Source organism: Jaculus jaculus, chromosome 11, assembly GCF_020740685.1.
Source record: "Jaculus jaculus isolate mJacJac1 chromosome 11, mJacJac1.mat.Y.cur, whole genome shotgun sequence".
Taxonomy (NCBI): Eukaryota; Metazoa; Chordata; class Mammalia; order Rodentia; family Dipodidae; genus Jaculus; species Jaculus jaculus.
In genome coordinates, this window is record NC_059112.1 from 13,337,369 (window position 1) to 13,363,157 (window position 25,789).

Sequence of the window (25,789 nt, forward strand, 5' to 3'; positions counted from 1 at the left end):
CTGTAGCGCCAGACTGGTCTCAAACTCATAAGGATCCCTACTGCTGCCTTCTGAATGCTGGGATTAGAGGTGTGTACCATCAAGCTGGCCCAAAGTATCACAGTACCATAGTTTGTTTGTAATGAGTTATTTACTTGGGATCATTTCCTAGGGGTGGAATTACAGAGCCTAGGAGTCTGGGTGTCTTTATGACTGGGTGCTGAACCATGTTAATGACATTAAGGGGAACACCTGAATTTCACTGGGCCTTTGTCAGCCTTGGGTGCTATCCCTAAATACGTCTTTTTCAGTCAGAACTGAATAAAAACATCACACACTTTTCATGACATTTTTTTTTTCCTTAAAACAAATGGTTCCTTAAATGAAGCATCTATTGCTCAGCATTCAAACTCATTTTTTTCAAGTCTCTATCATAACTGCTTATCATCACATAAAAATACCTTATTTACCCAGGAAGGATTTTTCATCAATGGAAGATCATGTATCTTTCTAAATTAAATACCATTATACACAGTTTGGCTAAATTTAAAGGCACTTATAGCAGAAAAATCACTCCTGGCTATTTCTAACTTATCATGGGATGTAAGATTCAACCTCTTTTTGTCTTAGGCTAATTTATTGTTATGTCCTTATAAAACAGTGTTGCCTCAGACACACTACAGATCCCGTCTGTCTTCAGTATGTACGCAGTCCTTATCTGTCAGAACAGACTATCCTGGCTGTAGTATGATTTCTTCATTTTAGGTTATGTTCACGAATTCTGCACTGTATATAAAGACAGGGTAATAATACTCACTGAGAACACAATTAGATAAAAAGCTTATTGATTACTTATTGGAATATTCACTAGGGAACAAAGCACTTGGCACAAAACTCAGGAGCTCTGTTATGTCTGTTATGTTTAATTATTCAAAATATTAATCTTACTAAAGCTGCAGAAGGCAAATAATCCTAGTACTTTAAGGATTTTTCTTTAAGATGCAAGTCAGAATTCTGTTGAATGGGGAACACAAAACAAAACATGAGCAAAGGTACATAATGCTCAAGAGATTTATTCTGAGAAGGTAAAATGATCCTTTCTAAACTAGCCAACCACTTAAGATGCACACAAATATCAGAGAGGAAAATTCATTCTCAGAGATATTTGAATTATGATTTAAAAGGAATATTTATTTTACCAAGATTTGTGGCCCTTCTTACAATCTCAGTTGAGGAGCCAGATTTTACATTAAATGGGCAAAGGTGCCCCAAAGAGAAAACACATGAAGACTGATATAAAAGACTATCCTCCCACCCAATATGTTGGCATTAAAGTATTGATAAGAATATACAATCTGCCTCTTTCTTAGTATCACTTTTTTTTTTTTTTCAAGGTAGGGTCTCACTCTGGTCCAGGCTGCCCTAGAATTCACTATGTAGTCTCAGGGTGGCATTGAACTCTCAGAGATCTTCCTACCTCTGCCTCCTCCCAAGTGCTGGGATTCAAGGCATGTGCCACCATGCCTGGCTCTTAGTATCACTTCTTATCCCTCTGCTTTCTCCAGAAGCTCAAATCTACCATACTGGCTAGGAATTGCTTTTGAGTTAACAACTTCAATATCCTTCCACCACAAAGACAGAACACACCACTCTCTCCAATTCTAGGACTTCTTTTAGGCTCATGATATTATTAAGCTATTAAAAATTTAAGTACTACTTGACAAATTTTTTAAGCTCCAAATGTACAAAAATTTTAAAGATAACCATGTAAGTGATTTTCAGAATTTAAACTGCTCTTTCAGCTAAGCTACTGAGAATACTATTAGCTACTAATGTGTCTGAATTGTGTTGGTGGCGATGCTTTTGTTGTATTTTTTTTTAAATTTTTTTAAAAGAGACTGGAGAGATGGCTTAGCATTTAGGGTGCCTGCTCAAAAAGCCTAAGGACACAGGTTCAATTTCTCAGGACTCACGTAAGCCAGATGCACAAGGCAGCACATGCATCTGGAGTTTGTTTCAAGTGGCTGGTGGCCTGGTGCACCCAATCTGTCTTGCTTATCTGCTTCTCTTTCTCTCAAATAAATAAATAAAAAGAGGTACCACTATCCCATTTCTGAACTAAAGGTTACTACATAAATGCGAGAAAAGTGCTGTCCCTGTATGTGTGGTTACAGTGACCCTCCATAGAGGCCAAGCGTTTCCCTCGGCCCTGAAGGCCACGGCCCTTCGTCTTTGCACTCTGTTCCACTCCCATGACTTATGGACTGATGGGTTCATTTGCCCATCTGTCTGCCCATCCAAAGAAAAGAGGTTTATAGAGGTCACTGCAAGGGGTAGTGGGCTGGGCAGCAGCCTGAGCACCACAGTGTAACCACTCAGTCATTATTTAAAATTCAACTCCGCTGTCCTCCATGAAACTTCCCCCACGGCCTCAGGACTTGATTTTCCTTCCCTACGTGCTGTACGTTTAAACTCCCTTTCAGGTGAGCACCAAATGTTCTGTGGCGTGCCCCGTGATTCTTCTCTCCCGGTCATGCAGAAAGCTCCTGACAAGCAGGGGCCTACTGGTTAGACCTGCTTGGGGAGCCTGCTTAATAAAGGGTTCTACGTTCTTCTTGCGTGTGTGTGCAGGAGTGTGGGGGTGTTATTTTCCAGGCCCTCGCTGTTTTTTGAAGACAGCATCTGTCACTGGAGCCCACCAAACAGACTAGACTGGCTGGCCCCTGGGAACCTCCGGTCTCAGACTTCCAAGTGTGTCGCCCTCCCTGGCATTTTTTTATGTGGGTTCTGGGGTCAGACTCAGGTCTCATGCTTGTGAAGCATTTTACTTACTGAGCCACTTTCCCTGCCCTCATTTGTTCCTCTAAACAAATGGTAAGTTCCTAGGAGGAAAGCATCTCACTTATGGGCATTTCCCAAGTATCTACAGAATGCATAAAGAGCTACTCACAGAATCACCATAGCAACTGACTGGCTAGAAAGATGCCGCAGAGTATAACATGGCTTAACACTATTTTATATTGAAGTTCAACATTTAACTTGTGTTTCTTCTTTTTTCTTTTTCTTGCCACTGCAAACAAACCCCAGACGCATGCTCCACTTGTGCATCTGGCTTATGTGGATCCTGGGGAACAGAACCTGGATCCCTCAGGTTTCGCAGGCAAGTGCCTTAACCGCTAAGCCATCTCTCCAGCCCTAACTTGTGTTTCTTAATCCAAGTAAAATGTTGGCTGTAGTTAAATAGAACTCAGAAATGTAATTATTTTCTGCTTTGGTAATGACATACTTCAGTTATTTCAAACCACCCAGTGAGTAACTGACTTCAAACCCATACCTCTGTCAGCCCCTCTTAAGAGTAACTGACATGAACCATGCCTTTGTCAGCCCCTTGTAATACATACATAAGTAACAGACATGAAATTCATACCTTCCTCAGCCCCTCACAGTACACACACAAGTAAGTGATATGAATCCTGTATCTGCCAGCCTCTCGTAACATGTAACTGACAAGAACCATGCCTCTGCCTCTCTAAGCCGCTCTAATATGCATATGTGAATATCTAATATGCATATGTGAATATCTAATATGCATATGTGAGTAACTGACACGAAACCTTACCTTCGTCAGCCCCTCGTATTTGCCATAGTCTGTGCTCTTTAGCCACTCCATCAGCTTGGCATACCGGAGCAGGTCTCTGTGGAACGGATGGTGATTGGGTAAAGTCAGTTCAACAGAGTGCTGAGCAAGAGTTGAACTCTGATCATGACCCTAGAGGGGAAAAAGTAAGCAAATATGACTGGCAGTTCAAGGAAGCACTATACAATGGAAAATTCTAGACAAAGACGAGATGCAGCTAAGCAAGCCAAGGAACACAGGAAAATAAAAACCAAAAATTACTTGTCATTTTCTTGCCTACTTGTATCGTCCTGCTTACCAGCTGGATACCAGCACCTCTGCAGAGCCACAAGCACATGACAGCGATGCTGACAGCTCACTGTCCCCTTCATCTTTCAACGTGCGGAGGTTTATTTTATTTGAGCATTTTTATTTATTTATTTATTTATTTATTTATTTGCAAGCAGGGAGAGAGAGAAGAGAGACAGACAGAGAGAATGGGAGCACACAAGGGCCTCCAGCCACTGCAAATGGACTCCAAATACATTCACCACTTTATGCATCTGGCCTTATGTGGGCACTGAGGAATCAAACTCAAATGGTTAGGCTCTGCAGACAATCAAGATTGTTGCTACACTGTATCACTTTACCATATACTGGGCAGATAAGCATGCAGATAGGAAACCATTGCACAGAAACAACGGTCTACATTAATATTATTTGCATTAGAGTCTACATTTTAAATTTGTAATTAAGTTATCTATGTATGTGTATGAGTGTGCATGCAGAGGTCAGAAGCTTTGTTCTATCTTCTGTAAAACATGGTCTCAGCTGGGCGTGGTGGCACTTGGGAGACAGAGGTAGGAGGATCCCTGTGAGTTCAAGGCCACCCTGAGAATACATAGTGAATTCCAGGTCAGCCTGAGCTAGAGTGAGACCCTGCCTCGAAAAACCAAAAAAAAAAAAAAAAAAAAAAAAAAAACCAAAACATGATCTCTTGCCCGGTGTGGTGGTGCACACCTTTAATTCAGTGCTCAGGAGACAGAGTTAGGCTGGGATTAAGGCGTGCACTACCACGCCCACCTGGAAATACATTTTTAAATCTAAGATATATATATATAAATATATATTATATATATATTTATATATATATATATAATATGTACATGTATATACATATATACATATACACACACATACATAAAAATACATCTTAGTCCTGTATTGAATAATCCTTCTCTGCTTCTTAGTCAATATTTGCCATGGAATGTAAAGCTAATGCCCAATAGATGAGCAGTTGAGAGATGCTCAGACTAGGTTCCCCTTGAAAATACTCTTTTCAAAATGTGAAAAGCAATGTAACCTTGAGGTTTGATTCAGGTGTCCCCCGTAAACTTAGGTGTTCTGAATGCTAGGTTCCCAGCTGAAGGAGATTTGGAAATTAACGCCTCCTGGAGGCAGTGTGTTGCTGGGGGCAGGCTTATGGGTGTTACAGTCAGTGTCCCCTTGCCAGTGTTTGGCACACTCTCCTGTTCCTTTTGTCCACTGATGTGGGTCAGGAGGTGATGTCCACTCTCTGCTCATGCCATAATTTTTCCCTGCCATCATGGTGCTTCCCTCTCAAGCCTGTAAGCCAAAAATAACCTCTCTTTTTTTTTTCCCCATAAGCTTCTCTTGGTTGGGTGATTTCTACCAGTAATAAGAACCTGACTGCAACAAACCTCTATTTACCTCAAGTAATTTTCATTCATCTGACTTGACTGGTCATAGGTTATTTGTTAGAATTTTTATTTATTTATTTATTTGAGAGCAACAGGGGGGGATGGGTGTGCCAGAGCGCCTCCAGCCACTGCAAACTCCAGACGCGTGCGGCCCCTTGGGCAGCTGGCTAATGTGGGTCCTGGGGAATTGAGCCTCGAACGGGGGTCCTTAGGCTTCACAGGCAAGCACTTAACTGCTAAGCCATCTCTCCAGCCCTATTTAGTAGAATTTTGTGAACACTGTTAAAATTTACAAGAGAGTTGAGTTTTGGGGGCCAATTAATTCACTTTCTAGTAAAATAATGTTGAAATATATTAGCTTGATAAGCATGTGAGTTTGAAGAATTTAAATTCTCTTAATTTGAAAAATTTTTATATCTTTCATATATTTATATATATCTTTCATATATATCATATATATTAAAGAGATACATACATATATGACCTGGCACCCACAGTGCTGTGCTAGATTACTGACTGAAGAGGTTACATAATGTAATAGACAGTGATCACTTTTCTAAAAACATAACCCATGCCAAGAGTTTTGGAAGAGAATGATCCCTGTGTGTATGTTCTTTTCCAGATGGCTGAAGTAATCACAACTCCAACAGAAACAAAGAGCTGCAGTGCTGAAAACAAAACAATGTATATGCTTGGAGCCTGGGCTCCCACACATTTACTATGAAATATAGACCCACAGTAAACATGAAGAAAAAGTAAAATGAAGAAAAGCACACATATATCATCACTGGTCTATCTCTATACTGCCAAAGGTTGATGTAAATACTTAACTATACAATACAGGATGTCGTTTTCACACAAGTGCCTGGAGAAGACATGAGGCGTTCACAGATATTGTACTTTAGTTCTAAGATGTCTCCAAATTATATACCTCACCTAGCTGCATTGATTAAAGGGGAAGACTATCTGGCACGGGTGTGTGCGCTCTCGCTCGCGCTCTCTCTCTCTCTCTCTGAAGCCAGGGCTTCATACCTACCAGGCAAGCACATTACCAACCCTATGGCAGGCCTCACCACCTTCCAAAATGCTTTTTTACTATTCACTTATTCATTACTCAAAACAACCTCCCCCATTAATTTTTCAATGATTCAAGACTCAAAATTACTACTTGTTTTTCTATAACTATTTACTCAGACTATTACATGGTAAGTTACATTATTTACTTCAAAGTCAGAAAATCTCTTTAACCAAAAACCTCTTCCAAAAAGTGGTGGAAGAACTAATTATTAATAATAATTTGAGAGAATTTTACAGCTTACAAAGCTCTTCTACATATATTACCATGCCAAATTTTTTTAGTATTTTCACATCAGAAATACAACAATGCTGGAAAAAATGAGGGACAAAGAGAAAAAGCAAGCAGAGTGAGATTAAATGCCTATTTTTTGGCCAAATGGGACATTTAGAAACCATTACACATGAGGTTATCAGGTAGCTTCAATCAGTAAGTTACGCTGTAAGCTATAAATGTTTTGCTGCTAAGTTTAGCAAACTCATAGAGGGCAAACATCAGAAGCTTGAGCCAAGTTTGATGTACTCACAGAAACCGAAAGAAAGTAGGACCTGTTATAGAGCTGAAGGAGGGCCTGAGTAAACTAATTGGAAATAAAATATAATGAAGACAATTGTTTTAGAATACAGCAATGTGAAAGTCATCAGAACCCAATGTTTTCAGATAGCGTACCTGGAGGAAGAGGATTTCCCCCTAGTCTTTTCTCTCAAAAATAAGAGAGAAAAAGCCTCTAACATTTTATTAGACATTAAAATACTTTTATTCAAATCCCAAGGAACTCTTAGCATTATAAATAGAGTGATGTTATATTTGCTTTCCATGTAAAAATTTAGGCAAATTGATTATATGAAATCAATTGCCATTTACAGTTGAGCTGTCATTTTCTTACATATATACTTTGTATTCAAGTATATAGAGCCTATGAAACATTGAAAATACTGACTAAATTCTGTTTGTTCCCCCATAATGCTGAAAAATAAAACATGTTCAACAGTCAACATACAGCAGGTTTGGACTTTTTATAAAATACCTAATTGATGAACATAGATACTATTTGATTTCTTAAATATGACAGGTTCAGCTGAAAAGAACTTTACTGTCTATGCAAAGGGGCAGCTGAAGTTGCCAAAGTGTCTCTATGGGAACTCAATTTCAAAATCTTCTGATCAAATACATGTATGAAGGAGTCCACTGCACCCCCAAATGAGTATATTCCTTTGTTGGTGGGAATTTAAGCTGAAGGCAGTATCTATCTAAGCCATGGGAAGAAGTCAGTTTTAACGTTCAGTTACAGTTACCTGCTGCACAAAAACGTTGTTGAGGTGACTAGCCAGCCTCCGGGCAAAGTGCTCTCGCAGGTCACTGAACCGCTGCTGCTGCTGCTTGACGGCCAGCAGCATATGGTGGCCTGGAATCAGAACGGTGCTTCTTTGACTTTAAACTTTCATTGACAGCTTCCATACATACAGACAGCACAGCAAGATCACAATGACCTTCCACCATGCAGCCTTTCAGAATGGCATTTCTTGACCAATTAAGTGAAGGGTAAGAAGATTCCCTGAATGTTTAATGAACACATTTTCCTTTCTCCCCTTTCCCCCTGGGGTGCTAGGGGCCTCAAGCATGTTAAGCAAGCACTCTACCGGGCTACACCATCGGGCCAAATCGACACTTTTCTAACAGTCCTGGAGTTTGAGAGACCCCGAGGGTTGCCTGGTTTCTTCATCTGCTTCGTAGAAGGTAAGCCGGAGGAAAGCAGGAGAGTGCACCATTGCTGCGCCTGAGTCACCCTGCGAGTGCCCGAGGTAAGAACCCTAGGACCGCACCCCCGCCTACTGGATCTGGAGGTGAGGCCTGCTTGTGTGCGTGTGTGTGCGTGTGTGTGTGTGGGGGGGCACACAAGGAGAGGACAGAGGACAACTTTTGGGTCGGTCCTTTCCTGTCCACCTCGCTTGCGGCAGGTTTTGAGCTCTCGACTCTTCTCTGCTGTGCTCACCAAAATCCCCGGCTGGTCTGTGTCTGCCTCCCACCTCGCTGTCAGCAAGCTGGGACTGCTGCAGTCGGCATGCCTTGTAGCTAGGCTCTGCTCCTCACCCTCGGGTTCTTTTGCTTGAGCTCTGAATGCTTCATGGACTGCGCCGACTCCCCAGGCCCTGCAAGTCTATTCTCATAGGCCCTCTAGGGGAACCCAATGTCACTCAAGTTGTAAAACAATGTCTAGGAAAATTCTGTGCTCTCTAGTCTAACCTAAACCTCTACTCTGTGCTCAGTTCTACTAAGGAAAGATTATGGTGAGAGCTGGGCACAGTGATGCCTGCCTGTGATTCCAGTACTCGAGAGGATAAGGCAGGATTAGGAGTTTGGAGGCCAACCTGGGTGACACTGTTAGACCCTGTTGCAAAAACAAACAAAAAACCCAAACCAAATCATTCAACCAACCAACCAAATACTCATAAAGATCCCATAATAATAAATATGAAAGTATTAACTAGAGCCACTCATGGTCAATCAAAGAATCCAGAATTAAATGTTCTATACAGATCGTTTTTGTTGCTGTTGTTATGACTAGTATTATTATTTATCTATCATGAGGGTACTAGGGATTGAACTCAGGCCCTCATGCTTGCAAAGCAAGCACTTTACCAGCCGAACTTAGGAGGGAAAGTTAAAAATAGAAATTTTGTTGGGAAATAAGCAAATCTTGATTGTATAGCTAACGATGTAACTGCAAACCACTTGGCCCAGGTTATTCCTTGTCAAAATATCTATGCCAAGTTCCATCTTGTCTCGCTGCCTGCTGGGCTCCCACACCTCTAGTGCACACACCTGGCCTAAGAGCCACATTCATGCACTGCAGAAGGGCGTCCGCAGCATCGGTGCACGCCTCAACGCCTCGGGAAGAAGTAAGGTCTCCTTCCTGCAGGGCCTTGATATGACCTTTGGCCAAGTCCATGTGGTTCTGGAAAATATGCAAACAAACCATGTGCACATGTGATTTTGGGAAATCTTACAGGCAAGATACTATTCAATCCTATCAATGGAAATTTGCAATTATTTAACTCTTGTTCTCATAGAAAAACTAGCCTTACACATGGGTTTTATGTAATACTGCTGGTCTTTCTGACTTTGCTTTCGCTGGTCGTCTCTAAAGGCACTCACCACAAGGAACTCGATCTCTGACAGCAGTTTCACATTGTTGGTGTTACTGAGGTGAATGAGGTGGTTGCTTTCTGAGATCTGATCCATTTGTTCCTTCACACTTTGCAGCATTTCCTCGTAACTGCTCAGTTTTGACTCAATCTGGTCCACCTCCTTTAGAGCCTCATCCAGCAGGCCCATCAGGGTGTTCACTTGTTTTTCAGAGGCCATGATTGACTGAATGTTGGCCTACAAAGTGGAAGACCAAAAGAACAGTTTGTGTTACTTAAGTGTATGAGAGAGATGTAAAGACAAAAGACTGCCAAGTCCCTTCCATCATCATCTAGTTTATCACATCATGCTCATGCTTATATTTCCACAAATTACACAAGCAGAGTTCTGCTTCTGAATGCATCTGTAGAGGAATGCTCTCTTGTCTGCCACCTCCAGTATCCCTGTCAAACACCGAAATGTTCTGTTTTTTAACATCTATGTGAAACCCTGAACAAAAACGTAATCCCTCATGTCATCTTAGTTAAGGAGGCAGCAGTGAGTCACCAGTCTAAAAGGATTTATGCAACGAAGTTTAATAGTATAATGGATACTATATAAATATATAATGGATACATGGCATGAAAGATACATGGACAAAAGACAGCACCTTCTGTCACCTTATTTTTTTTCTCTTTACTTTGCAGTATTTTTTTTTTCCCCAAGCAAAGCAGTTATAAACCACCAGTGGTTCCTAAATGTTGTGTCTATTGGTTCTCAATTCTGAAATGAGAAAGCTGAAATGGAGCTGTAAAGTATTAATGACAGAACATACATATATAATATATGCAGTATTAATCTGAAGTTGCTAAGCCACATTAGGGCAAATACCATGAGTACAAAGAAACACCCGGACAAGGACCAAAGCCTGACTGGTATGCAGTGTGCGCACACACGAACTTCACACACTGTCCACAGGAACTCAACTCTTAGAGGCAGCAGGGCTCAGAATCCACTGACATCACTTCAGTAACAGAGCTAAACAATTTCTGCTGACATCTTGCATCCCATGCTTACAGGAAGCTTTGCAAACATGAGGGTTTGGAATATTCATGGAATTTCTTTGGGCCTGGGTTTAGACTTCGTGACTTCTGCATCTTTCATGTACAAACCTCTGAACCTTCACATCTCTAGGATGAACAGTATTCTATGAAGTTTTATCTTTTCTTAAAAACAAACTTTCCTCTAAATATTTATGTGTAACTCCATAGGTTAGTGCTGCTATCACTTTCGGTCAGAGACGCTTCATGCTGCAGATGGCAGTTAGCACTAGGAAGACTCAAAACCTTGTCAGAAGGGCCGTCACTAAGTGGCTGTCAAGGGCTCAGTGCCGAATGAGGCATTTTAACCCCCCCCTTCCAAGCCTCAGGAGACACGGCAGACGAGGAAGGGAGGAGAAAGAAGACAAGACCTAGAGGAGGCAGAAGAGTGCTACGCTGTTCGGGACATGAAGTGGCGGGTGCATTTGTGACTTCACAGGGTCATTTCCTGAACAGGAAGAGGGAAAGGCAGCGGGGAGTCGGTGCAAGGGGGACAGAAGAAGGTAATGAGAAATGATTAAAACACGTTATGTACGTGTATGAAAACTATCCATAAAATGTCAAAAACCTGGGTTGGGAAGGTGGCTCAGAAGTTAAAGACACTTGCTTGCAAAGCCTGCCACCCCGGTTTCAATTCCCCAGTGCCCACCATGTACATCCAAATGCATGAAGTGGCACAGGCATCTGAAGTTTGTTTGTAGTGGCAAGAGGCCCTAGTGTGCCCATTCTCTTTTTGCTTGCAAATAAAAACAAAACAAAACATTATTTTGAAAGCTGCCCAAGTGATTTTAGATTATGCTCACAAAAATGGTACTGTACATTTTAATTATAGACTTAAGAATTAAGACACTCTTTTCTACATTTAAAAAAAAAACTGCTGTATGTGTCTGAGTGTAGCTGTGCACATGTGGAGATCAGAATGCAAGTTTTAGATGTTGGTCTTTTCTACTTCATTTGAGGCAGGGTCTCTGGTTTTGTTTTCCTGGCTCCATTCATCAAGCCAGCTGGTCCTTGTTTCAAGGATATTGTCCTGTCTCCTCCTGTCTCACTGGGATGACCACAAGTTCAGGCTTTATCCAAGTTCTGATGACCCAAGCCCAAGTGTGTGTGCTATGCAGAAGTGCTGTATGCACTGAGCCATCTCCTGAGCCTTCCTCTACAACAGCAGGGAGACAGGACCCAGGCCGTTTTCCTCTCTCGTTTGCTCTCCCACATTCTCCATGATCATTCTTCCCTTTTGTTAAGTAACTCACTTACTCCAGCTACATTTCTCAGTCTAATTTGACCTTTTTCTCCAAGGGTGAAAATGCCATTCCCTGGTAAGGCTTGGGGACTCAGTCCCTTAGGAGCAATCTGGTTGTACTGTTCTCCTCCCATGCTTCACATCAAAAACACTCTAAAATCTAGACCTTCAGCCTGATGCCCTTCCTGGCTTAAAAGGAATGGTTCTATCTGTTGAACGAGAGTGAAAGCTGGATGACAGCTGATATGTTTACAGGACAGGAAAAGTCACACCACAGAAGATGAAGTGCTGAGGTGGCGAAAACGTGCCATCAGCTTCTCAGTCAGCTACATGTCACTAAGGGTCCGTGGACAGGAACGTCTTACCCCGTCCAGCACCTGCAGCTCCCGGGACAGCTTTTCCGCAAAGGCTTCGGCGTTGGCGATGGCATACTCACAGCCTTCCACCATGATCTCAATGTCCTGCTCTTCTCTGGCACTTAGCTCTTGGTACTCATCCACTGCTTCTTCATCCCCTCCTGTTACACTCTGGTTCTCTCCACTTGGAACAGATTCTTAAAGAAGGTGAAAAGTCAAAATAAAATAGTCACAAAGTGGGAAGGACTGCCACATGGAACTTAGAGCTAGGTAAGATCAGTTATAAGCACAGATCACATTAGTGGCTGGAAAACAGGAAAGAATGAGGGTAATATTAAAAACTCAAACCTTATTTTTATAAAGAGTTGCAATGTTAATAAAGTCCTAAAGCTAGAAAATAAAGGCATGCAGTCTAATATATTGATTTCTAAGCATTAAAATTGGCTTTAGTCACAATTGCTTCACACAGAATCATAAGTAAGTGAGCCGCACCTGAGGGGGCTACTGCTCTAAGGAAGGGAAGTACGCATGATTCTGAGCAAACAAAACAAATGTTTTTCTTTTTCTCAGATGAAATTCTATTCTGATGTTTTTGCTCATTTCATCTTTGTTTTATTTTCTTTCTTTCAAGTAACTTTTAATTGAAGTAGAAGGACCTTTATAATTTGTAATTTAAGATATCAAAAATATAAATTGCACTTTCTATTCTGTTGTTTTGTTGGGAAAAATTTCAGATGCATGGATAAAATAGCTTATGATGAATTATGAAAGCTCATATCACAGTGACATGAAATTACAAAAGTGTCACTGTCTCCAGACTTCATGACAAATGGCCAAGAGGTCAAGTCAGAAGGGCTTTGTAGATAAACGTCCTAATCCTTTTCTTTTGAAAGAATATAGACAGCATGTCAGTTATTTATATAAAGCTTGAGGTTGGCAGAGGCAAAATACAAGAAATCAGTTTCAGCCCACAACTCTAACCAGTGCTACTGATTCTCTAGCTTTACTGGGACAGGCTGTCAACCACAGGCTCTGAATGCTCTTAGTGTTTGCCATTTCATATAAAATGAATATGTGCATTCAGTATGACTTGAAATACATTCACTTAGCCCATAACAAAAATCTCTGCTACTTCCAGTGAGTAGAAGTTACTATGAAGAATGAAAATAAATTAAGCAGATTTAATTATCCTAGGAAATAAAAGGGTGAAGACTAAAAATTGTGGTACAGGGGAATATATATATATTTTTTAAAGAGGCATTACTATGTCCCTTGTCCTTTGAAGAAGGCTGCTTTTACTGTGAAAACGTCAAGCTACCAAGCATGAGGGCCTCCAGGGGCAGGGATCGCCCAAACCATCCCCTGCTGCTCCTTACTCAGTGAACCTTTCAAGTAAACAACTATTTTAAATAATCTTAACTACTTTAGCAGTATGGTCATTCCCCATGAAATAGTGCTGTGGAAGCTAATAATGTATGCTATACATTTATTGCTATATGGATTATGTATAAGTTTATCCTTGTACATGACTCCATAAAATATGCAACTGACAGTATATAACAATGGAAAGTAATAGAGACACAGGGGTAGAAGGAGAAGAAAAGGCGTTACCCACCTTCTGTAACTTTAGGCAGCTCTGGAGAGTAAAAGGTATGAAAAAGCAGAGGAAAGTCAGCAAAGAGTGTTAGCTGGGTAGAAAAGTATACAGGTCTATCAATTGTAACTACTACCCACACGTCATTTGAATCTCACGCTAAATTAAGGGTCAAGTGGGCCACAGAGTGAAGAGGCTAACCCTCTGCGGCCCGATTCTATCGGCCCTTTGCTAACAGCAATTACGAGCATTTCTCTCTCTGTTCTCCCTCAGCATGACTGGTCGCTGGAGGGGAAAACTAGGAGACAGAACCATTTCCTGGGTACTCTTTTTAGGTCAGTGGTGACTCATGCATGTAGTATAGTTATTTTCACTCATGGCCCAGGGCTTTACCAAGACACCCTCTCACAAAAAGTCAGTTACAAAACATGTTCCAAATAACAAGACTGAGGCAGAAATGAACAGTGAGATAGCAGTTCTTGCAAGCATTCAAGACTCAAGCCCAAGACTGCTTAAACATATGGCTGCAAGTAAAATGATGAAAAAGGAAAGACTTAAAAAAATTCACTCTACTTCAACCACTAATAAATTCCCCCCCCCCTTTTTTTTTAAACAAAAACCAACTTGTTCTAGGGTCTGGAGGGACGGCACAGTGGGCAAGAGCACTTGCCATGTAAGCACGAGAGCCTCAGGTGGCCTGAGTTCAATTTCCCCAGCGTCCATGTAAAGCTGGACATGGCCACTCATGCCTGTCACCCCAGTCCCATGGGGTTCGGTGAAGACTGGAGGGTAGCTGGGGACTCGCTGGTCAGCCAATCTAGCCAAAAATGGCAGCTCCAAGTTCAGTGGGAGTCTGTGCCTCAGGAGCGAGGGAGGAAGACGCCAGACTCTCTCCTCTTGCCACGACCACACAAGAGCATCCCACCTCCACCCTCTGCTGACGAGCCCTAATCACTTCACTCCAACATTCCACAGCCATTGATAAAAACCACAAAAGACTGCTACTAGTAACAGTCACAGTTACAACAGTCTTAACTTACTTGTCCAATTATTTAATTTTTCACATGAGATAGCAATAAGCAATGACTTATTTTCTAACATTACCCCAAATCTAGAGACATTTACTTAAGAAAAAAAAAAAAAAAACAGGATTAATGGCTGTGACTGCAAGGCACATTAAAATGAGTTTTTAGATATTAATAAAGCTTTTTCCTGAACACTAAACCAAAACAATGGTTATTGATCTGTAGAGAATAATTTTCAAAATGAGAACCTTAGGGAATCTTCTCAGACTTCTCAACACTGAACTCAGTGACAGTTACTGTTTACGAACGCAAGTAAGTCTACAGTTTTGTTGTATATCCTGAAAAATACCTTTAAGAAAGGCAGGCACCAGTAATCTTCTCATTTCTTTTGGTAATATCTCTCAATAAAAAGTAGAACATATGTTTTTCTATTTGTTTTTCAAGGCAGGGTCTCACTCTAGTCTAGGCTTCCCTGAAACTCACTCTGTAACCAGGCTGGCTTTGAACTCAATGGCAGTCCTACCTCAGCCTCCCTAGGGCTGGGATTAAAGGCATGTGCCACCACACCTAGCCAAGTATATATTTTTCTTTTATTATTATTATTTTAAATATTTTTATTTTTTGACAGAGAAAGCGGGAGAGAGAGAGAATGGGTACGCCAGGGCCCCCAGCCACTGCAGACGAATTCCAGATGCGTGCGCCCCCTTGTGCAGCTGGCTAACATGGGTCCTGGAGAATCAAAACTGGGTCCTTTGGCTTTGCAGGCAAACGCCTTAACTGCTAAGCCATCCTTCTAGCCCTATTATTATTTTTTTAAGGTAGGGTCTTGTTCTAGCTTAAGCTGGCCTGGAATTCACTATGTAGTCTCACGCTGGCCTCAAATTCACAGTGCTCAGATTAAAGGCATGAGCCATCACACCTGGCTATATTTTTCAATATGGTTGTTGAAATGAAATATTGGCAGTAAGTAGCAGAAAAACTTTTTTATTTTATTAATTTGTGTACACAAGTGTGTGTATATAGGTACATGCATGTAAGCCAGGGTCTCTTGCCACCATAAATACCAGATCCAGATCCATGTACCACTTTCTGTCCAGCTTTGCATGGGAGGTTTGCCACGAGTTCAAGGCCAGCTTGGGCTATGGAGCAAGATCTTATCTCAATAAAAAACAAAATGCTTTCTTCACAATAAAGAGTGGGACACAAGGGCTAGGGAGAAGGCTCTGGTCTGTCAAGTGCTGTCCTTGAATCACGAGGACCTGAGTCCCATCTCCCAAGCCCACATAAAAAGCCAGGCACAGTAGCTCAAGCTTTCAATTCCAGAACTGAGGAGGTAGAAGTAGGTGGCGTGGAGCCTCACTCTGGCCAGTCTCCCTGCTTGGAAATTACTGGCCAATGAAACACACCCGTCTCTAAAAAGGTGGTTGACGCACGCCTTTAATCCTAACACTCGGGAGGTGGCGCACGCCTTTGATCCCAGCACTCGGGAGGCAGAGGTAGGAGGATCACTGTGAGTTCGAGGCCACCCTGAGACCACATAGTGAATTCCAGGTCAGCCTGGGCTAGAGCGAGACCCCACCTTGAAAAACCAAAAGAGTTGGCTGGTGTTCCTGAGGAGTGATACCTAAGGTATCCTTAGGTCTCTACAGGCATGCATACCCACATACACAAGAATGCACACACATGCACAAAAATGCAATACAAATCCTATCCATGGTGCACCCAGAACCGTGTCCTTATGTTTATGCCTTTATGAAGGAAATTCTTTTAATTTTTAATTTTTATTTATTTGAGAGAGACAGATAAGCAGAGATAGAGAGAAGGGGCATGCCAGGGCCTCTAGCCACTGCAAACGAACTCCAGATGCATGCCACCTTGTGCATATAGCTTATGTGGGACCTGGGGAATGGAACCTAGGTCCTCTGGCTTTGCAGGCAAGCGCCTTAACTGCTAAGCCATTTCCCCAGCTGTGGAAAATTTCAACGTACAAAATCACAGTGAACATTTTTTCTACTTTTAACTTTTTTAAACATTGAGAAATAATGTATGAACATATTGCTCATTGAACAGTGTTTAAAATTTTATTTATTTGAGAGACAGCAGCAGACAAGAGGGAGAGAATGGGCATACTAGGGCCTTCAGCCACCGCAAGCAAACTACAGATGCAGGTACCACCTTGTGCATCTGGCTTACATGAATCCTGGGGAACTGAACCTGGGTCCTTTGGCTTTGCAGGCAAGTGCCTTAACCGCTGAGCCATCTCTTGTTGAACCCCTCATTGAACATACTCCTGGCACTGTTCTCAGCCTGCTCACTTAGACGAAATGCAGTCCTCACAACTTCAGGAAGTCAAGGCTATCCTACCCCTATGTCTGAAATAGGGGACACTGAAGCACAGAGGTGAAATAATGACCTATACAACAAAGTCACATCATTAATAGTTGACACAGTTCGAATCTGAACCCAGGCAGTAGAGCTCTGGAACTGTGTCCTTAATCTCTACATTGACATACTCTGCACACACAAGCTGTTCTGTGGGGCTGGAGAAAGATGGCCCTGCGGGTAAAGTGCTTGCCGTGCAAATACGAGGATCCAAGTTCTGATCCCCAGCACCCTGTACAAATGCTGGGTGTGGTGGGGTGCCGGCTGGCTCATCTAGCCTAATCTGTGTCCTGGGCTCTGCAGAAAACCTTGTGACAAAAAAAAAAAAAAAAAAAAAAAAGCAGAAGAATAATTGAGGAAGCTCAATTTCTGGCCTCCACATGCATGCACACACCCACACACATAAATGCCCAGACATATATATGAATACACACACATAAAAAACAAACACAAAACCCAAAGCTTAATGCTATATGGATATTTATCCCAGAGCTACTTAAAAGAATAAGAGATCAGAACCTTAAAAATAAATAACTAATTGCATAATTATGGCATATCCATACAATGGGAACACTAGAATGCTAATGGAAATGTTGGGGTACTTAATAACATAACGAACGTCCATGGTATGGTATATGACAAAGTACATTAAGAAGAAATCCATAAATTCTTTGATCTAAAGAAAAGTATTTAAGAGTACGCATAAGAAAAAAAAAGTAGAAAACTACGAACTAAAAAAGCAGCAGCAGTTACCTGTGAGGTGTACAAGTCATTTGTTCTCCTGTAGCATTGGGGACTGAATCCAGTGTTCTTCATGTGACAGGCAACTGTTCTATTTCAATCCCTTTATTTTTCATTTTTAGACAGGGTCTCACTAAATTGCCCAGGTTGTCCTCACACTTACTCAGTAGCCCAGGCAGGCTCTGAATCTGTGATCTTCCTAACTTAGCCTCCTAAACAGCAAGGGTTACAGGTTTGTTGTCACCAAGCCCAGCTTCATGAGTGATCTTTACCTGCTTATATCAACATCCTGCAATGAACAAGTATCACCTTTTCATTAAGAAAAACTAATGCAAAATTTCTTTCTGACATATGGTAGTTAATATCCTAGGTACTTTGAATAATGTAAAACCATATACTCACCTAAAAATACATTTGATTTTAGATATAAATTTTCATTTAACTTTACCTTCCAAAAGCTGTGAGCTAACATTGACAAAATCGATTTTCTTCCGGAGATAGCGCTGATTCAATTTCCAAATGCATGAGATGAATGTGTTCTTTTCAGCCGTGCTGCTGGCAACCCACTTATAGACTTTTTCAAAATGTAAATCAAATTCAGGGTTTTCCTGAAATTTAAAAAATACTAATATGTTGGTTTGAATCATATCACTTCATTGTCAATACACAATCAGCCTTAAAAATAAGAATTGAGGGCTGGAGAGATTGCTTAGCTGTTAAGGCGCTTGCCTGTGAAGCCTAAGGACCCATGTTTGACTCTCCAGATCCCATGTAAGCCAGATGCACATGGGTGAGGCAAGCGCAAGGTCACACATGCCCACTAAGTGGTGCAAGCAACTGGAGATTGATTTCAGTGCCTGAGGCCCTAGCATGACAATTCTCTCTCTCTGTGTCTCTCTCTTGCTTCCTCTAAAAATAAAATAAAATAAAATAAAATTAAATTAAATTAAATTAAATTAAATTAAATTAAAAAAAAAAAGTATTGAAGCTGTTCTTCAATATCAGCCAAATGGGCTGGGAGTATAGCTCAGTAACGGAATACTTGCCTAACATGTGCAAGGCCCTGCATTCAATTACCAGGCACCAAAGAAAATCAACCAAATGGGGCTGGGAGGATGACTCAGTGTTTAAGGTGCTTGCTTTCAAAGCCTAACAACCCAGGTTCGATTGCCCAGTAACCACGTAAAGCCAGATGCATAGAATGACGCATGCATCTAGAATTCATTTGCAGTGGCTGGAGGCCCTGGTATGCCCATTCTCTCTGTCTCTCTGCTAGCAAATAAATAAACAAAAATTTTTTTAAAAGATTTCTCCTATTAAAAAAAAAAATCAACCAAATGACTTGAAGTGCTTAGAGAATGCAATTAATAGAAAGAAAAAAAAAAGTTGAATGAGCAGCAATGTACCACTGGGCACTTTCTTCCTAAGCCCCTCTAAGTCTATGAGTGAAGTACAGGTGACAGAATGACTCTACTACTGTGGACACTTTCTTGCTAAGTCCCTCTAAGTATACAAGTGAAGTACAGGGGATACATAATGGCTTTGTGGCAGCTTCCTTGTCAGTAAGATGACAATGGTCTGCAGTTGCTTTTTAAAAAAAAAAAAAAATTTATTTGAGAGAGAAAGAAAATGAATGAATGCATATGGGTGCAGCAGGGCCTGTAGCTACTACAAACAAACTCCAGATTCATGAATGCACCACCTTGTGCATCTGGCTTATGTGGGCACCAAGGAATTGAACCTGGGTTCTTAGGCTTTGCAGGCAAGTGCCTTAACTGCAAAGCCTTTTCTCCAGTCCTATAGTTACTTTTTAAATTTTTTAAATATTTTTACTTATTTATTTGAGAGGGGGAGGGAGAGAGGGACAGAGATGGCCTCTAGTCATTGCAAATGAACTCCAAATGCATGTACCACTATGTGTGTCTGGCTTACATAGGTTCTGAGGAATTGAAACTGGGTCCTTAGGCTTTGTAGGCAAGTGCCTTAACTGTTAAGCCATCTCTCCAGCCCCTGTAGTTGCTTAATTTTTTTTGACAATTTTTCGACGTGTATACAATCTTGGATTATCTTGTCCATAATCCCCTCCTCCTACCTTCTCTTATCCCTCCCACTGAACTTTCTTCTTCCCAACTAGTCCAGAGGGACTTTGGTGTCTCTTTTTTCTTTTTTCTATAATTCTGATTGGAAGTTTAATATAAGAACATATTGCATATGGTCACCCCCTCTCCCTCATCGGACTGTGGGCCCTCCTCAGTGGGGTTACTGGTTTTCTCTAGTTGTTTTAAAGTTTAACTTAATTTATTTGCATGTATGGGGATTCAGAACCTCCTTCTGCTACAGATGAGTGCCAGACCTTTTAGCTAGTTTTTAATTTTTATTTATTTATTTTTTTTCCATTTGGCTTATGCAGATGGCTTAGGAATTGAGCCTGGGCTAGCCAGTTTTTCAAACAAGTACATTTAATCATGGAGCCATCTCTACATTCTCTGGTCTCTATTTTGATGTTGGTATAAGTTTCCTTTTCACACTGTTCATGAAATTTTGGCTACATCTTGTCTAACAACGAATGTATTGCTGTTGCTCTGATTTGACACTAACTATGTCACAATAAACATACTTTCTAAGGAAGACCTATGAAGAAAAATATAATCTATGCCCTAATGAACTTTTCAAGAACAAATGAGGTGAAGAGGAGGGAATGCTCCCAATTGTTTCCTACTTTGAAACCATACATCTATACACATCTCAAAAGGTGAACTGGTGGGACTTTGACAGTTCTTTCAAGGAAGAACAAAGCTGAACCACTCTGAAAGGCTGATGCTACACTTTCTGTATGTAACACTTTCTGTATGCATTTCAGGCCACACCGTGACAACAATCACACAGCACACTCTATTCCCCCCCCCCCCCCGGCTATAGAACTACTTGACCCTCGTATAAAAATAAAACAGGAATGAATACTTTTTTTAAAAAAAGGGCTGAAATGTGTTACAGGGGAGGAGAGTATTATATCCCAATATATAATGGCTCTATGAGGTGTAAAGATAATAAATTCTGGCAGGTGTGGTGGTGCATGCCTTAAATCCCAACACTCGGGAGGCGGAGGTAGGAGGATCATTGTGGGTTCAAGGCCACCCTGAGACTACATACTGAATTCCAGGTCAGCCTGGACCAGAGTGAAACCCTACCTTAAAAAACAACAACAAAAACAAACAAAGATAATAAATTCTGTTCGCTTAAAGCATTTGTTAGGGGGAACAAAATGTGAGCAGACCTTTATAGCAAAAAAAGTTATGTAAGACTACAGTGGACTGGAGATGGCTCAGCAGTTAAAGGCACTTGCTTGTAAAGCCTGATGCCCGGGGTTTGACTCTCTAGCTCCTACATAAAGTCAGGTGAAGAAAATGGTACATGTGTCTGGAAATCATCTGCAGTGGCAAGAAGCCCTAGCATGCTCATTCTTTCTCTTCCTGAAGATAAGTAAAACTATTGAAAAAAGGCTAATGCTTTCAGGAACTGTAATATTTTAGGGATCAGAACTTGATTTCTGGCACAGTCACATGACATTAGTATAGAATAATTAGCTCAACTTATAGCTTAATAATCAGAGCTTAAGCATTAAAAAAATTTGAAAACCTGCATTTATGATGAAAAGACAATTATCTTGTTGCTTATCAATATATGTAAGAGTACTGGCAACTAACATAAAACTTGACGGGAAATAATCTCCTCCCTGGGAATCCTCCCCATCACGCCATAAAAGAAGCTTGAGTGCTCCAGTGGCAACATTTGCACAGATCAATGTGTGATGCTAAATAGCTAATGTCACACTCTGTATGAAAATTTCATATTTCATATCCACATATACTATACACACACCAAGCACCAAGATACCTACACAAAATGAAGAAAACATCATTCAGCAAGTCAGTGAGAGGCGTCAGCATTCAAACAAGCATTAAGCAGTGATAGTGAACTATGGAAGTCAAGGGGTCATGAAGTGGAAAGGCAAGAAGAGAAGGCCTGGCAATCAAGGCACAGTTCCAAAATGCCCTTAATGTATTTTCTCTTGAACAGAAACCTACTGAAAAGTCTCTACTCTTTTTTTTTTTTAATTTATTTGTGAGCAACAGACAGAGAGAAAGAGGCCGATAGAGAGAGAGAATGGGCACGCCAGGGCTTCCAGCCACTGCAAACGAACTCCAGACATGTGCGCCCCCTTGTGCATCTGGCTAACGTGGGTCCTGAAGAATCGAGCCTCGTACCCAGGTCCTTAGGCTTCACAGGCAAGCGCTTAACCACTAAGCCATCTCTCCAGCCCAAGTCTCTACTCTTGATCTGTCCCCGTAGTATCACAAATTATTTATTAAAGTTAAAAAACCATGTTCTAGCTTTCTTTTCAAACATACTCCTCTCTCTCCCTCTTCTCCCCCTTCTTCCTTTTCTCTCTGCATTTATCAAATTGCCTTACATTTTTCCTAAAAATTAGGAGCTTCTTTAGAAACAGATAGGCATGGCTGTCCTAAAATTGCTTTTACCTTTTTTTACTTAGTACTTGATTCTATCTGTCATTTTGTTCAGCATTTTAAAAAACTTTTCATTGACAGCTTCCATAAATACAGACAATATGCCATGATCACAGTTTCCTCCCACCACATTTTCTTTTTCTCCTCTCTAGTCCCCCTTTCACTGAATCCTATCTTCTTTCCAACTAGTCTGGATCGTATTTTGATGTCATCATTTTCCCCCTTGTATTATGCAGGTTTTGTGTAAGAACTATCAGCCACTGTAAGGGCGTGAACATCAAGGCCACTTTGTGTGTTCAGCTTTTTAATCCTCAAATTTATGTGAAGGTAAAAATATGACTAGAATATTTCTTGTAGGCATAATTCTAGCAATTGGGATGGAGAGGCAGGGGAAGTAGTTTAAGGGTAGTCTTAGTCTACTGTGAGTTCAGGGAAGGTCTGGGATACATAAGACCCTGTCTCAAAAATATTAAACAAGGGCTGGAGAGATGGCTTAGCAGTTAAGCGCTTGCCTGTGAAGCCTAAGGACCCCGGTTCGAGGCTCGGTTCCCCAGGTCCCACGTTAGCCAGAAGCACAAGGGGGCGCATGCGTCTGGAGTTCGTTTGCAGAGGCTGGAAGCCCTGGCGTGCCCATTCTCTCTCTCTCCCTCTGTCTTTCTCTCCTCGTTCTCAAATAAATAAATAATAATAAAAATTTAAAAAAAATATTAAACAAGGCCTGGAGAGATGGTTTAGTGGTGAAGGCGCTTGCCTGCAAAGCCAAAGGATTCGATTTTCCAGGACCCATGTAAGCCAGATGTGCAAGTGGGTGCATGCGTCTGGAACTCGTTTGCAGTGGCTGAAAGCCCTGGTGTGCCCATTCTCTCTCTGCCTCTTTCTCTCTCAAATAATAAAATATTTTTAAAAATATATTAAACAGCAAACAAACCAACACCCCCCACCACCAGGATTTTATCTCACCAGACTGCTCTATAAATGCATCTTTTTTTTCCTTAATGATGCCTTTTTTGTTGTTGCTTTCTGAGTTTGGGGATATAATCTCACATAGCTCAGGCTAGCCAAGCTTGAAATGTAGCCAAAGATAACCTTGAACTTGTGATTCTCCTCCTCCACCTCCCAAGTGCTACGTGTGTTTTCCGAGTTAATCAGAGCACTGGGAGTTACGTCAGCACAAGTCCTGATGGGGTGCAGTCTTCCCAGTGCCCTGGAGATGCCTATGGGCTGTAGAGGAGGATGGGGGCAGGGCTACAGAGGAGGCATATTTAACCAAGGAAGCTCTACTGGATTTCTTTGAAACAGGAACTGCTCAGAGAAGCCTTAAACTGCCAGGAACAGGTGGCCCTTTAATTTGATCTTCTCATTATTGAACAGTCCTGGAGTGTGAGTGCAATTCATGTACAAGCTGTAAAGCTTATGTTCTTTTTAAAAATTTTATTTTATTTTACTTATTTCAGAGAGAGAGAGAGACACAAATAGAGAGAATGGGCGTGCCAGGGCCTTCAGCCATTCCAAATGAACTCCAGATGCACGTGCCCCTTGTTAGCTGGCTTATGTGGGTCCTGGAGAATCAAACCTGGATCCTTAGGCTTTGTAGGCAAGTGCCTTAACCGCTAAGCCATCTCTCCAGCCCTACAGTTTATATTCTTATAGATCTTATTAAACTCCTCAAAATAAGGGCTGTAACCATTAATCACTTCCTGTACTTGAACCACACACATCAAATGTCTAGATCAGCTGCCTTAGTTGGTGATTCTTGGCTAACTCAGGACTCAACAAGGACACCTCACTGTGGTTATATTAGACATGATTTTGAAACAAACTTTACCAAAACAACGAAGCTACTTTAAAAAATTAACCCATAAAACATACCACTTTAAAATCTACACTATAGAGGAGATGGCTCACACCATTAATTCCAGCACTTAGGAGGCTGAGATAGAAGGATGGCCACAAGTTCGAGGCCAGCCTGAGACTACAGAGTGAGTTCCAGCTCAGCCTGGGCTAGAGTCAGTCGCTACCTCGAAACAACAACAAAATCCATATGTGTACTTATTTTTAGAAGCCTAAGAATGGGGATGAAGACACTGAAGACAGAGTAAATGAAATCTATGTCACAAAACAACACATGAGCTTGCCTATGATGGACAGCACTGTTGTCAAGGGAGAGGTGTGCTCTGCACACGGGGCTGAGATGTGGGAAACGTACTTTGATGGCATCTTTGGCGTCGACCACAGCCAGGTCTCGGAGGGCCCAGGCGATCTGTCTTTTGTAGAAGTCCCCTTTGTCAGACTTCTTCACCTTGACCACTCTCACCTGCACGGGGCGCTCCGCTGTCACTGTGGAACAGGACACACACTTATTAGAGACGCTCTCCATTCACTCATTCTTCATTTGCTGACTGCAAACCCAGCTTGGGTACGGAATACTAAACCAGGTTTATAACAAGCCAACTGAGGAGTCCACAGAATCCTAAAGGGAGCCTCTAAATCAGACCAGAGGCAGAGGTAGACAGATGCCTGGAAGTAAAGCTTCAGACTCTGAAAAGGAAGGGTATGAGGTGAAATCCAAAAAAGGACTGAGAGGCTGCAGAGATGGCTCAGTGGTTAAGGTACTTGCCTGCAAAGCCTAATGACTCAGGTTCACTCCCTCAGTACCCACGTAACGGCACATGCACAGAGTGGAACATGCATCTGGAGTTTGTTTATTGTGGCTGGAGGTCTGGTGTTCCCATTCATTTTCATTCTGTCTCTACTTGTAAATAAATTAAATAGTTAAAGAACCGACATGCAAAACCAGAGGCCTGAAGGAGTCTACTACCATCTCACACAACAGTAAGTGGTTCAGTGAGAGTACAATGTGACACAAGGTATTGGAGGGAAAAGAAGTTACTACAAAAGATGGGAGTTTACACCTCAAAGGCTCCATCTGAGGCTGTGAGGGTTGCTTTTTAAAGGATTTTATGCAGGAAATGACATGCTCCAATTTCTATCTTCAAAAAACAGTCTGGCAACAGACTGAAGTTGAACTGGAAAGAATGCCAATGCATTCATTTTAACATGATTTGTTGAGCCAGGCATGGTGGCGCACGCCTTTAATCCCAGCACTTGGGAGGCAGAGGTAGGTGGATCACCGTGAATTCGAGGCCACCCTGAGACTACATAGTGAATTCCAGGTCAGCCTGGGCTAGAGTGAGACCCTATTTTGAAAAACCAATAAATAAATAAAATAAAAATTAAAAATTAAAAAAAAAGATTTGTTGGCTGGAGAGATGGCTCAGCAGTTAAGGTGCTTGCCTGCAGAGCCT

General features: G+C 41.5%; 1 protein-coding gene across 4 annotated transcripts in view; it reads right to left on the minus strand.

The window, feature by feature from the left end:
- Positions 1 to 25,789, minus strand: part of Exoc1 (exocyst complex component 1) — a 55,411-nt gene that overhangs the window by 18,517 nt on the left and 11,105 nt on the right. For 2 of the 4 annotated variants that reach the window (XM_045129999.1, XM_045129997.1), the window contains exons 3-10: positions 24,691 to 24,821; positions 18,407 to 18,566; positions 13,832 to 13,852; positions 12,226 to 12,413; positions 9,548 to 9,775; positions 9,215 to 9,347; positions 7,687 to 7,796; positions 3,599 to 3,748 (exon numbers count right to left, since the gene is read on the minus strand). In XM_045129999.1, the coding sequence (XP_044985934.1) occupies positions 3,599 to 3,748; positions 7,687 to 7,796; positions 9,215 to 9,347; positions 9,548 to 9,775; positions 12,226 to 12,413; positions 13,832 to 13,852; positions 18,407 to 18,566; positions 24,691 to 24,821 (1,121 nt within the window). The remainder of the gene's footprint in view (positions 1 to 3,598; positions 3,749 to 7,686; positions 7,797 to 9,214; positions 9,348 to 9,547; positions 9,776 to 12,225; positions 12,414 to 13,831; positions 13,853 to 18,406; positions 18,567 to 24,690; positions 24,822 to 25,789) is intronic. The other 2 variants (XM_045130000.1, XM_045129998.1) reach the window with 1 other exon arrangement.